The sequence below is a fragment of the Schistocerca serialis genome, chromosome 5 (genome assembly GCF_023864345.2).
Source record: "Schistocerca serialis cubense isolate TAMUIC-IGC-003099 chromosome 5, iqSchSeri2.2, whole genome shotgun sequence".
NCBI lineage: Eukaryota > Metazoa > Arthropoda > Insecta > Orthoptera > Acrididae > Schistocerca > Schistocerca serialis.
Genome location: NC_064642.1, coordinates 519,461,552 through 519,476,210, shown reverse-complemented (window position 1 = coordinate 519,476,210; position 14,659 = coordinate 519,461,552). Strand labels below are relative to the sequence as shown.

General features: G+C 40.8%; 1 protein-coding gene across 1 annotated transcript in view; it reads left to right on the top strand.

Moving 5' to 3' along the window:
- Positions 1-14,659, top strand: part of LOC126482056 (carboxypeptidase B-like) — a 139,546-nt gene that overhangs the window by 61,721 nt on the left and 63,166 nt on the right. The window contains exons 3-4 of the mRNA XM_050106032.1: positions 770-860; positions 11,500-11,659. Of these exons, the coding sequence (XP_049961989.1) occupies positions 770-860; positions 11,500-11,659 (251 nt within the window). The remainder of the gene's footprint in view (positions 1-769; positions 861-11,499; positions 11,660-14,659) is intronic.

Genomic DNA, 14,659 nt, shown 5'->3' with positions numbered 1-14,659 from the left:
CCCATTCTTATGTTCCAAAGTAAGAATTTTTAGTAGCTAGTTCAGATTTATGAGTATCACACACTTTAATTATTCTGCATCTGGACATCTTACACACCTGCATCGACAACAATGTACGACTGGAATTACAGGGAATAGTTTCATAGCTTTATCTGACTCAACAATCTTGTGTCAGTCTCGCGGAACAAAGACCTAGTTTGTCTTTCTCCGATTGTCCATAACTGCAAAATCTGCCTTCGATTTCAAAGATGTGTTATTGATACAAAGAAAAGCTTAGAGGCACTCTGCTTTCCACACAAGCTGTGCGTCAACTAAATGGGAGAGACCTTCACTCCTGCTGCTTCGAATTCAAGAGGGCGGTAGTGCTTCACATAAAGACTATGCGGCATCTAGCAATGAATGTTTGGAATATCTTTCCCATCATTTGGTACATGGAACAACTCTAGGGACGTGCAACAGAATACCAAGAACACAACAGCAGTAAAAACGTGTTTTGTGGAAAAATGGCATTTAGAACGTTCGACGTTTCCATTCTTCATACCATATAACAACTTCTACCTTTGTATATTTTCATATGGGTCTTACTTACCCGCTGAGGTATGGTACCTTTCGTTGTCGCGTTTTAGATCATACACATGACTAAGGATGCTAAGCCGTGCTAGCATACTAAACCACACGCTTTGCTTATACGTATTTCGCCTTGTACTGCACGTTTATCGTTGGGTGAGCAAGGTATACAGATGTGAAACTATCACTTGTTTCCCCACAGGTTACTGGAACGAGGACGTTCTCAAACCAGGAACCTGGCTGAGCTACCGCAAGGGGGGGTCTCGTTCGACAGATTCATGACGCTTGACGAGGTAATGTGAACGTTAAGAGATAAGAGTTTCTGAAATGAGTCTCTGTATATCCATTTGTTGACCGATATCTGTGTTAAATACAGACCCTGTAATAGTTCCCATTCTGCCTAAATGTTTGTGTGTGTTCGTGTGTATGTGTGTGTGTGTGTGCGCAATTGTGTACGTATGTGTGTCTGCGTGTCCACTTTATTACGACATCACCGTTATGAATGCTCGTGCTAAAGCACCCATGATTAAAGTGTCTAAAACAAAATCTTACAAGACCAAAAAATTCTTTTTAGTTTTCTTCCAGTGTCGCTCATACTCATTCATCCAATTCAGCAGCTACACAAAATATAAAACTGTAACACAAAACGATTTAGACAGTGCTGTTAAACCTCTAGGATAATGATAAACACTAAGAGAAGAAATTAGGAAAGTGTCACTCGCTGGTGAAAAATAAAAGCTGAGTCACAAATCTCACTTGTAGTCCGATTAAAATTACTTGGTAGTTGACACTTCAGGCGTTGGAGCTGGTGTCCTCGAATCAGAGCGCTCAGCGTCACTCCCGAAACGTTCGCCGTTGCAAAACTGCCACAACAATTGGTCTGTTCATTTTCAGTTCCTTGTTCAGATGACTTTCTTGATGTGTTTGGATGCCGATGACACTTTTAATCTTATTTTATCACATATGATAACCACAATAAAGCACAACGCAGCTAATGAAATACACACGTTTCATAAGCAGCACTAACCACACGATCCAGAATACTTCCGCGCAAGACGCGATTCATCGTCACATAAATTGTTACTATAATCACAGAGATCTGCTTACAGTAAATAAGCTTCGCACGACGTTGCCTGAAGCCGAATTTTTGAAGGCTACAATTCACAGCTGTGACTGGGTCACCACAGTTGTAACTATTTAATCCAGACTTGTGATACAGCGCAATTGTTAGCGTAGAAACCCGACCTATAAAAGGTCGTAGGTTCAAATATTGTCAAATGTATCGATTTTTTAAATTTCTAAACCTAATAAAGAGAGTTTATTATTTCCATTCAGTTTGAACGTAATTTTTTTATTTCTAATACTTTGCTGTGTTATTTTCATCATTTTATTGACTTTTTTGTCTGCCCTTATTTTTCTTTCTATCATTCTTTCTTCGTTTGGAATCTGCCTGTGTCAGTTATAATTTGCAACTAAGTGCCAATGAGGAGTGCTCATCGGTTGGTAATGCGGCAGCTCATGCAGCCGGTGTGAGGATAATTTCAGGTAACCAATAACATCGAGAAATTACAGTTTACTTTTATCGCTGAAACTGATTTTTTCTGTCTTCAGTTTGTTCGTAGATGTTAGCTTTAATCGCCGTGAACGAAGCGATTGTGATTTTAGTTGTGCCCCAGATTGTTGACCGCCGTTTTCCGGGATACATTGCACACCACGAGGTTGTGGTTAGCTTAGGGCATGACGTTAAATAATGGGCTAGAAAACCCGTCGTCCGTCGCAGATTAATCATTGGTCAATCAAAATCAGCTGTCGATGGAGCATCTCGCATTCCCGACTTACGTCGAGGCGGCCACTTCTAACATTGCTCCGTGTTATACGTAAACAGCAATTATGACATGACCGCTGCATCTGCGTGTCGCCTATAGTCGATATCGCAACACTGTAGCGGCAAGTGACAGACGACAACTATCAGATAATTTTAATTGGACTATAATAACTTGATGGCAGGTAGGACGTTTCCTAGGATCCTTAAATTTCTATTGCATGCAGCTTATCGTCAACTGAAGTAGTAGGCAGCAATATCTGCCCTCTTGTTTGAACACAAAATAAGTTTAATGTGGTGTACTTAAACATATGCACAAGCGCTGCTCGTTGCTGGGTCCTCTCGCTGTTGCAGGAAACTGTGTATTAACGATCTGTCATGGGGTAGGATATGTTCACCTGACTGGGGGAGTCACAGAGAGTTGTAAGATGCCCACTCCTCTTCCCATAGACAACAGTTAACTGTGTTTCAAGAGCGAGGTGGCAGCCTGCAAAGAAGTAGCCATAGGTGATCCGCTGGGTGCATATGCAAAATAGCTAAGACACTCGAGGAATCTAAGTCGATCAGAAATACATCCTGCAGAAATACATCCTTCTGCTTTGGTGACCTCAAGACGCTGTACAACTATGCACCATATGAAATGAATTCATTTGCTAAAGACCTTGAGAGCGTATTTAAGAGAAGGTAGTCATAAGTAGTCCACTGCCTACACAAGTAAGTGAATATCACCAAGCTATTGCGATTTTTATTTTATACTACCTGTACCTGGTATGTCTTGCAGTGCCTCTTTTCTTTCTAGGTAGATACCCTTTTCATTCCCATCTCTGTCATAGGGGTGCTAGGAATGTCTTACTCTCACAGTAATTTTATGCAGGTAACAAGTGATGCGTGCCCCCATTTTGATAGAAATTTTCTCAGGCTTTACAACGATATGCTGATATGTCACTGTCTTTGCAACCCTCAATTCAACCTCAAACTTCAGGAATGTTACGTCATCATCATCATCATCACTATCACCAATAAGTGTATTTATTGTATGAGCACACCATATATTCAAAGTAGGAATCGATGTTGATACACGAGCATACTTCACATTAGCAAAAATAGTTATTGCCATACCAACAGGTATTAAGGTATTCAGATGCCTAGTTACATTATATGGAACTAAATTCAAGTTCAACTGGCCATTATTATGAGCTCTAGGATTTATTTTACTATTCACAATTGGTGGCTTAACAGGTCTAGTATAAGCAAATTCATCCCTTGATATTGTACTCCACGATAAATACTATGCAGTAGCACACTTCCACTACATATTGACCATAAGAGCAGTATTTGCAATTATAGGAGGTGTTATACAATGATACCCATTATTTGCAGGATTAACCATAAACAATACATGATTAAAAATTCATTTTACAATTATATTTATTGGAGTAAATTTAATCTTTTTTCTCTCAACTCTTCCTAGGTCTATCAGGAATACCACGACGATATTCAGACTACCCAGACTCATACACATCATGAAATGTAGCATCAAGTATTGGGTCAACAATCTCTATTGTAGAAATCATCATATTCATTGTAATTATACGACAAAGAATGGTTACAAATCGTGCAGTTATATTCAGAGCTAATATGAGCAGATCAACAGAATGATTACAAAATAATTGCTATCCAAGCAAATAAATTTATTCTTCGTAAACCAAATCTACTCAGCGAGAAACATGAAAACTGAAATTAAATTTATAATATTCTTATCACTTTTATCCCTGGGAGGTTTGCTCCCATTTCTAGGGTTCCTATCAAAGTGAATTGTTATACAATCACTTATGGAAAAACATAACAACCATCATAACAATTATAGTTGTATTAACCACAATCACACTTTATTATTATATGAATTAGATTTTCAGCATTAAATATATCATATAATGAAAACTGGTTACTAATAAAAATAAAGTCCCTAAAATCAAGATTTATTCTTCCTATAACTGTTACAATTTCAACAATAGGATTAATTTCAACATCAACCCTAATTTCAATATACTAAGGACTTAAGTTAATTAAACTAATAACCTTCATAGTTACCTACATGTTCATCTACATATACACTCATACACTCCACTAGCCACCAAGCGGTGTGTGGCGGAGGGCACTATTCGCGCCAAAGTCAAATTTCCCTCCCCTCTCTTATAGTTGAAAGAATAATCTTTTAGGCCTTAATAAAACATTACACCTCTAGAATCGCAGTCTAGAATCATAATTGAATATAAGACCAATAATGATAAAATAGAAAATCTCAGAAGTAGATTTGCAGTCTATTCTCAGCAATCCATAAGGACACTGCTACTTTATACTTCCTATTTGGAGCATGAGCAGGAATAGCAGGAACATCAATAAGAATACGTATTTGTGCTGAACTAGGTCAAGCAGGATCACTAATTGGGATGACCAAATTAATAACGTTATTATCACAGCTCATGCATTCTTAATAATTTTCTTTATAGTAATGCACATTATAATTAGTGGATTTGGTAACTGACTTGTACCATTAATAATTGGGGCACCAGATATAGCATTCCCCCGAATAAATAGTATAAATTTTTACTATTACCTCCTTCATTAACCCTTCTTCTTCATCTCCTATAGTAGATAATAGTAGATAAGGGTGCTGCTACAGGTTCGACAGTTTAGCCCCCCCCCTCCCCCCTCCACGGGCAGGTGCTATCGCACATGGGGGTGTATCAGAAGACCTAGCTATTTTCTGGTTACACTTAGCAGGTGTTTCATCTATTCTTGGTGCAGTAAACTTTATTACAACAGCAATCAATATACGAGTTTTATATGTCACGACTTATCACTCCCCAGCCCCAAGGGTAGTTGGGGTATACTACCTTCACCCTTTTCCACCCCTACCCCTATGGGTGGGAGATAGTTCTTACTCCCACAGAAACCTTCGAGCGCGGGCAAACAACAGCTCACCAAAGATTCACTGGAAATCGGATAAATGGTATAGGATCACATAGAAAACGGACAAACAAATATTACTTTTGTATTAGACCATCTTCATCGTCAGCCATTAGACATCCACCCCTATACATAGGCTTCCTCGAGCCTTCTCCACACCTAATAGGTTTCAGCTATAATCATCCATATTAGCCAGTACTGTCCACCCACCTTCCTTTACATCGTCTCATTGGTCTTTTCGTATCTCTTGGAATCAAGCAAAAAACTGCTTTCGTCCTTGTAACACGCAATTATGTGGCAAAATGCCTCCGCCTGTTTCCATTACGTTTTCATTATGGTCACAGTTATGTCTTCCACTCTAGTCTGATGTAGTTATTGTTTACCTACCACAGATCATTAAATTTCGACTAATACTTTTACAATGGTTTAACGTTTGGCACTCCATACCATACTGCTTTAAATCAGACTTGTTGATACGCGTTGACTGTAAACTTTCTGTTAAGACACATATATTACATTTGTGTAAACTCGTTAATGTTTCCAAAAGTACACCAATTCATTTCTACTCTCTTGTTTATTTCATTCACATCCATTTAGCCGTCCTCTTAATCTATTCTAAAAACAAAAACTCATCAACTGCTTATACGATTGTTAACAAAATTCTTCTGGGTTTGAGGCCGCATTGTCATCTGTAAAATTTCGACGTCTCGGCGACTGTTACAAGGCGCCTTCCTCAGGGTGTATTGGTTACCAAACCCAGAAGAATTTTGTTGACTGTGACAATGGCCACGGAAGCCTACGTTTGATTATACGACTGTTTGTATTATTTTATTCTGATGTATGATTTTACTTTCTTTAAGTCTTTTCTGTAATTGATTTCCAGGACTACTCGCAAACTTGCGCTGTTATGTTTCTATCATTAACATTCCATCATGTTTTTAATGTTTTTTGCTTGAAACTCACGTCATCTCTTAAGCAGCTACTTCTTCTCTTGCAAGTTTTCTTTTCCTTTGTGTTCTTCATACCTGTAACACCTTCAGGTGCCTTTGCTAAATGATAGCTCCTTTCGTATGTATTTGTAAAATCATTTTCTTAGGTGCAGAGCTTGTTACTTAATTTAATCTGGTATACATCCATATTCTCAAATAAGTTCCCATTATTTTTATTACTAGTGTGTTTTCTTCACGATGAATGTTTTAAGGACAAAAGTGGCAGTCTTCTTGGCAAACTCTTAACGTATGACCTCCAAGTATTCATTATTTTGGTTTTGTCCTACTATCGAATTGAAATACCTTGTTATTGTATTGCAGTTTTCATCTGCATTTTCTATGTTTCTCATGCACGAATGCTGATTCATTTCTCAGTAGTTATAGAAACATGCCCTGAGGTAATTAAGCAGCACAAGTTTTTACTCACATTTCATTTCATGATTTGTGTGCTTAGTTGTAAATAACTGTACTTGCTGTGATATTTTTTGTGTTTCTAAATCATAAATTTTCATCACTGCAAGTACTGGTGGAATACTTTTTTGTCGTTCTGGATTGAGGAAGTATGTGCGGTTGTCAAGGCACTCAGTTCGAACTTGAGATTAATGGGATTCAAATTTTCGTTCGGTTATTCAAATTATTGACCCCTGCACACTCCGTTACGGTTGTTTCATTAAAGAAACTGTATATTTTCTCCAAATTATCTGACCTATCAAAGCACTTCTTTCATGTCTAATGAGCTTGTTACATTTCGTTAAAATCTAATTTTACTTGTGTCTTTCTGCTTTCTTTTAAACTTTCGTGAGTTTTACTGTGGCTCTCTTTCTTAGTATGGGCAGATTATTTGCACTGGACTTACTATTTTCTTCATTCTCGAGCTATTTACACTATATCTAGATTTTGAATTGTTGCCCATCTACAATAGTTTTGTTCGCCTCACATTTTGGACACCATTGATTTTGTGATGAACAGTATTCATAAATAACTGACAGGTGCAGCAGTAAGTGTATAATAGCGATGCATATACACTTACTATTGCAACAATCATTTATTTATAAATACAATCAGTAGCAAATCATTATACAGTTTACTACACAATTATCATCCAGTCATCTGTGATTCATTTCCATAATAAATTGTAACTAACCATAGATGACAACAATTCAAGTATTATACTACGAATCTGTATAGTAATCATTACAGGCCACTGCACAATCTTCAGAAGGGTAGCTATTCTTCAATAAAGTGATTCCTTCAATAGCAAGCGTACAATGTTCCCTTACAGACTGTTGCAAGACACTACAAGTATCTACAAATACTTCAGAAAAAAGTTTGGTTTTTTTGCCATAGTTAATTATGAGCAAGGCCTGTAATCAGATGACTACCTTTGTGTTTACGTTACCCTTCCTAGACATTTTGAAAATTTCCACCAATCATAAAAAGCAGCGGACAGTATTCGCTATAGAATGAACGCGGAATTATTCTCCCCCATCCCCCCTCCCCCCTCACTACACATATCACTAGCTCAAGCATTTTATAGATTTTGTTAACGAGCGCCAGTTTAAGTTTACACTTCTCATGGCATTAATCCACAGCGGTAGTACAAAAAAATCAGTGCACAGAATACTAGTGATTCCGTATCCTCAGGGGGTTGTGATAGAGCGTGTAATTTAAACCAATATTTCGAAAAATGATTATAAACTTCATTAGTGATTAAGTAATAAAAATTTAATATAAATTTCATGCGCCGAGATCATAATATAAGGGGCGATCAAAAATTTCCATTTGAGGGCTTTGCTACAGCGTGTATGCAACGTAGCGGGACTCCGAAGTGGATATATAAGCACCGACATGTAGACAAGCGTCTATTACGGCATTAATGTCTTTTCGGCTTGTGTGCGGTAAATGCGGAAACGTGAACTATGACTACGTTATTACCAAATGCGTCCAATCAGGACCAACATGCTATTATTCTTTTCTTGGCTGCAGAAAGACGAACACAGTAAGACATCCGTCGGACAGTGAAGATCGTGTATGGGTCAGCATGTCTGCTGGAAACCATCGTTGTGGAATGATGCTCGGGGGTGCTGCTGTTTCAAGATAATGCACGTTCCTGTATAGAAAATGTCGTAACGCAGAATTTACGCCAACTCAAATGGAGGACACTCGAGCACCCGCCCTATAATTCTGACCCTTCCAGATGCGACTATGATGCCTTCGGTCCCTTAAAAAAGACCATGCAGAGTCGACGGTTCCTGTCGGACAAGGCTGTGCAGCAGGCAGTTATGAACTACTTCACGCAGCAGGACACGGTAATTTACCAAACGGGTATATTTAACCTTGTGCTTCGGTGGGATTATTGCCTCAGCGTTCACGGTGATTTTGCCTTCAAACGGTAACTTTTTCTTCGCCCCTTGTGCCATATATTCGTAATGAAATTTACCTCGTGTTTACTCTTTAACTGTATAAAATCAGTTTTTATATGTCATCTATATTACCTATACATTAATTTGTCAGAGAGATTATATCTGTTTTCTCACTTAGACAGGCAGCGGCTTAGAGCGAGAATATGGCTTAAAGGATTCTTGAGTAACGGTGAAAGTCTTCCGTAGCAAACGCCTTTTCTTCTGTGACCAATTTTCTGGCTCTTCACAGTGAACTCAGGAGCTTTGCTAATGCAGTTGATCAGTTTCAGTGAAGCTGGCGGGTAACAGTGCACCTTGCCCACTACCAAATATTATCCAAGTTTTACTGCTTAATGAGAGGTAATATACTCTCCGTCTCTCCCACGATTATTGACTGTTACCACGAATACTTCGACAGGTTTAGTTCGTTAGCACTTGGAGATGACTTGGGTCTCCTTCGAGAATCCATAACTTAATCCCAGAAAACAGAGTAGAAGAAACAATTTTAAGCACACTTTTTAAAATGAAATCATTGTCTATATTTGACTTTAAGCTTTTAATTATTTATTTATTTATTTCAGTATCGCGACTTCTGTCGTTCAGGCCTTTTCAGGTACAGGGTGAAAATTGAAAACAATAAAATTTATGGATGACAAAGTGAAAGGCGTTATGTGATAACATTTGATATACAGACTTTAAGGGTCATTACGTATGAAGTCAGTAAATATCAGACATGTATGAATGACACGCCGTTTTCGAAATATTTCAAAATATGTATGGATATATATACCTGTTGTCTCACTATAAGACTTGCGTGCGAATAAAAAACAGGGTTGACAGCTAACCTTACGCAAGGCAGACATTCTTTCAAGTACTGTGCTGTGATAGTTCTGGCCAGCGCAGTGCTGTGGTTAGCAAGAACGTTGTCCAAGCATGAACTAACATTGGTTTTCGTCTCTACCACTTCAGACACTAAATTTCGGGTTTCAGTCACTGTATGAGATGCATAATGTTTGGAGTGCCATATTAAGGAAGGGGAATGGGTTGTGTATTCCGCCTAGCGTTCATCAAACTCATACAAATTGTTATGCAAGTATCTCACAGAAACTCGATGCATAAAAGGCACCCTTAAAACTTAAATATAACTTTTCTGAAACAAACACCTCGTACTCCTGAAACAGTATGCATACATGCCGCAGCATAAAATCTTGATCTATTCTGCTCCGTTTTACATATGTAAAAGAGACGACACACACACCTGAGGGCAAAACAACAATACATGCAGTGGGGTTACAGTCACTTTCACATGACATATAATGCGACATTAACACATATTATAAACAACAAGTCTAAACAGGGGTGTTACAGTGACTTCTACACTGCATCAGTGCCTACATTAACACATGCTATAGATAAGGAGCCTATTTAGCAATAAAGATAACTAAACACATATCTATATTACTAAAACGCCATCCCGGAACCCAGAACCTAGTACCAGTTGCAGCGCAAGGGCTACAGAAATTCGATTTTCAGAGTTTCGAGTAATTACTGAACGACGTTAAAAATTTAGAATCCAGTGATAATCTACTCATTATGAGGTATAATCTTATGTTAACAGTTCAGCACAATAAGACAAGTATTAGAGTTAGAAACTGTGTGTTCGTCTTGATGCAGCGTGCCTGACGAAGCGCAAATACGCGGACTTCATTCATCCAGTATTTGACAATTATGGCGCTTAACGACATACTGCAAAGTTTAGACATGTTTTCAAACCTTTATGAATTTTTTCTCGCTGACGCCCCCATAAAACGGTGAAAGGAAACAAGTTTGTCCCTTACATTTTCGCTGTTCTTGTAGTCAAACTTCAGCATAGGGTACGAAGTTTTAATTTATTGTGTCTTTACCACTAACCCTATTTACAACACGTTTGGGAGACAGTATGTACATGTATCAGTGAACATACCTGCAAAATTATATCACTGTTAGACACATATTTCAAGATATATTCCCTCATAAACACTGAGATGCGTGAAAAACTAGATTCTGCGTAAAAGGTATGTAGTAAAACGTCAACATCAGTCATGACTTCATAATTTATTTAATAATAATTTATTACTTCTTTACTATGACCTCTGTTCGCAACACTCTTTGCACACAGTATCTACATATGTCGCTTAATATACCTGCGAAATTATACCATTGTATGACAAATAGTTCAGAAGATCTGACGTCATAAACTTTGAGAAGCGTGAAAAACTAGCTTTACGTTAAAATAAAGCGCAAATTACCCAGTTTGCACTATCCAGTGCTTCATAATAGGAGCACTTAGCCGCTTCCAACAAACTTCAAACATAATTTCAAATCTTTGTAAACTTTTTTTTGCTTACACGCCTAGAGGCACGTATTTGAGCCATTAGCTCATTTATAGGGAAATCAGAGGCTTGAAGATTTTTATACACGGGGTCTGATTTTTTTAAAGAAACGGCAGTTTACTGTTGTAACATGTGATTTATGAGGCGAGGAGAAAGGGGGGCATGAGGAGGAAGGAGGGGAGGGGAAGGGGGAGGGACTCTGCAGTCGAAATCGCGGTACTGAAAGAAATGAATAATATGAATATTTTTTAAAAAATAGAGCTTCATTTAAAAAGTATATATTATGACTGTGGTCCGCAACCAAGGAAATATTATCACCTCTTTTGAGTTAGACGATGACGTGAACAGAAAAGCCCCATGATGCTTTTTTGTTGCAGATCTACGCCTACTTGGACACTCTGGCTACGCAGTATCCGGACTTGGTGACGCTGGAGACTATCGGGCAAAGCACGGAGGGCCGCGACCTCAAGCTGGTCAAGGTGGTTACCGCCAGCTCCGACAGCGATGCGGCCAAGCCTGTCATCTTCATAGACGCAAGTGAGTCTGTGTGCGCTCTCCTGAGTGGCGGCGCACCCCTTCCTGAGACATTATCAGAAAGGACGGGTGCAGCTCGAGCAAAATAACGCGGCACCGGTGAAGACACTCACTTTCGTGCTGAGCGCTGGTCCGAACAGGTGGCCATCTCATTCAATCTGCGCACTTTGGACGTGCTTGTTTCTGACTCTTCATTGCTTAGCACGGTACCAGCACTCTTCGCGCACCATACTCCACTAATACAAAAATCTTTGAGACTAAGTTGATAAAAAGAAAGTGGATTCAGTGCTTCAAGTGATTTAGATAGTTCACACCTGCCTCCCCCCCCCCCCCCCCCCCTCCTCAACTTGAGCATCATGCACAGAAAGTTCATACAATCATGTCTTGTTGATAACACCAAGTCTCGTCTCTGTTGATGATTTTTCCGGAAAAGAATTGTCCTAGTTTTTATTTGAACGAAGTCGCGGCTGCACCACTCGTCGTTGTTTTTGTTCGGGATTCAAAGTGTCCGGGACAAACTTTACACACTCTTCCTCAAAACATTGTGGAGAATGTCTCGAACACTTGGTTTAGAGATCTTGCTCCACTGCGATTTGTGGCTCAACAACACTGACACACTACGGCTGCACGTCCACTACTTAACACTGCCTGCTCACAACTTACTGCTCACATGCACATTTATTTTTCACACTTGTCAGTTCAATCTGCCACATTAGTTACAGCGCAGTCGTCGATTATACGCCAGGAATAAAATCAGTCTCGGAACTGTTTGGACAGACAGTGTAGATGCAGAGAAAGTTCTTCACAATCAGGTACTTGCAGTTATGTGCAAAGGAATAGCCGGCCGTTGTGGCCGAGAGGTTGTAGGCGCTTCAGTCTGGAAACGCGCGACCGCTACGGTCGCAGGTTCGAGTCCTGCCTCGGGCATGGATGTTTGTGATGTCTTCAGGTCAGTTAGGTTTAAGTAGTTCTAAGTTCTAGGGGAGTGATGACCTCAGATGTTAAGTCCCATAATGCTCAGAGCCATTTGAACCATTTGCAAAGGAATACATTCTTTTAGGAAGAGGCAAACAAGCAAGACTTCATTAAAATTGTGCTTGAGAAGGTTGCAGAAGCCGCTAGCCATAGCTACCATTCTCACGGTGAGAGAGTAAAGAAGGTGTGGGAAAACCATAGCTACAGGTACTTTCCAGGGCTTCACTGCTTCGGAAAGATACGCAAGAAGGAGAAGAAAGTTTAATCTTTAGGTATGAAGGCCGTGCAACAAGTAATGCTACACTTTTTTTTTCTGAAAACTGGTTTGTTCTTCCGCCACCATACTGGGAGGGCCTGTATGTTCGCATGGTACAACTCTGTTGATCGACGTCGGAGCCAACGTCTCGCTGCATCAATTGCCTCCCCATCATCCACGTAATGCTTTCTGCAGGTTGCATCCTTCATTGGGTTAAACAGGTGGGAGCTCTTTATGGTCTTCTGGTTGGTGGCGAGGAACCTGGCGGGTACGCACCTTTGAGTACCCCAACCGGGTCGCCCATCCGGGTGGCCGTGCGGTCTAACTCACGGCTTTCCGGGCGAGAAGGAGCGCCTGGTCCCCGGCACGAATCCGCCCGGCGGATTTGTGTCGATGTCCGATGAGCCGGCCAGTCTGTGGATGGTTTTTAGGCGGTTTTCCATCAGCGCGGCGAATGCGGTCTGGTTCCCCTTATTCCGCCTCAGCTACACTATGTCGGCGATTGCCGCGCAAACAAGTTCTCCACGTACGCGTACACCACCATTACTCTACCACGCATACATAGGGGTTTCACTCGTCTGGTGTGAGACGTTTCCTGGGGGGTCCACCGGGGACCGAACCGCACAATAACCCTTGGTTCGGTGTGAGGCGGCGGAGGGGTGAAGTGGGACAGCGGTAGTCGTCATGGGGTTGCGGACCACTGCGACTGCGGCGGGGACGGAACCTCTCCGTCGTTTCTACACTACTGGCCATTACAATTGCTACACCAAGAAGAAATGTAGATGATAAACGGGTATTCATAGGACAAATATATTATACTGGAACTGACATGTGATTACATTTTCACGCGATTTGGGTGCATAGATCCTGAGAAATCAGTACCCAGAACAACCACCTCTGGCCGTAATAACGGCCTTGATACGCCTAGGCATTGAGTCAAACAGAGCTTGGATGGCGTGTACAGGTACAGCTGCCCATGCAGCTTCAACACGAATGCACAGTTCATCAAGAGTAGTGACTGGCATATTGTGACGAGCCAGTTGCTCGGCCAAAATTGACCAGACGTTTTCAATTGGTGAGAGGTCTGGAGAATGTGCTGGCCAGGGCAGCAGTCGAACATTTTCTGTATCCAGAAAGGCTCGTACAGGACCTGCAACATGCGGTCGTGCATTTTCCTGCTGAAGTGTAGGGTTTTGCAGGGAGTGAATGAAGGGTAGAGCCACGGGTCGTAACACATCTGAAATGTAACGTCCACTGGTCAAAGTGCGGTCAATGCGAACAAGAGGTGACCGAGACGTGTAACCAACGGCACCCCATACCATAATGCCGGGGGTTACGCCAGTATGGCGATGAAGAAAACACACTTCCAATGTGCATTCACCGCGATGTCGCCAAACACGGATGCGACCATCATGATGCTGTAAGCAGAACCTAGATTCATCCGGAAAAATGACGTTTTGCCTTTCGTGCACCCAGGTTCGTCATTGAGTACACCATCGCAGGCGCTCCTGTCTGTGATGCAGCGTCAAGGGTAACCGCAGCCATGGTGTCCCAACTGATAGTCCATGGTGCTGCAAACGTCGTCGAACTGTTCGTGTAGATGGTTGTTGTCTTGCAAACGTCCCCATCTGTTGACTCAGGGATCGAGACGTGGCTGCACGATCCGTTACAGCTATGCGGATAAGATGCCTGTCATCTCGACTGCTAGTGATACGAGGCCGTTGGGATCCAGCACGGCGTTCGTATTACCCTCCTGAACCCACCGATTCCAT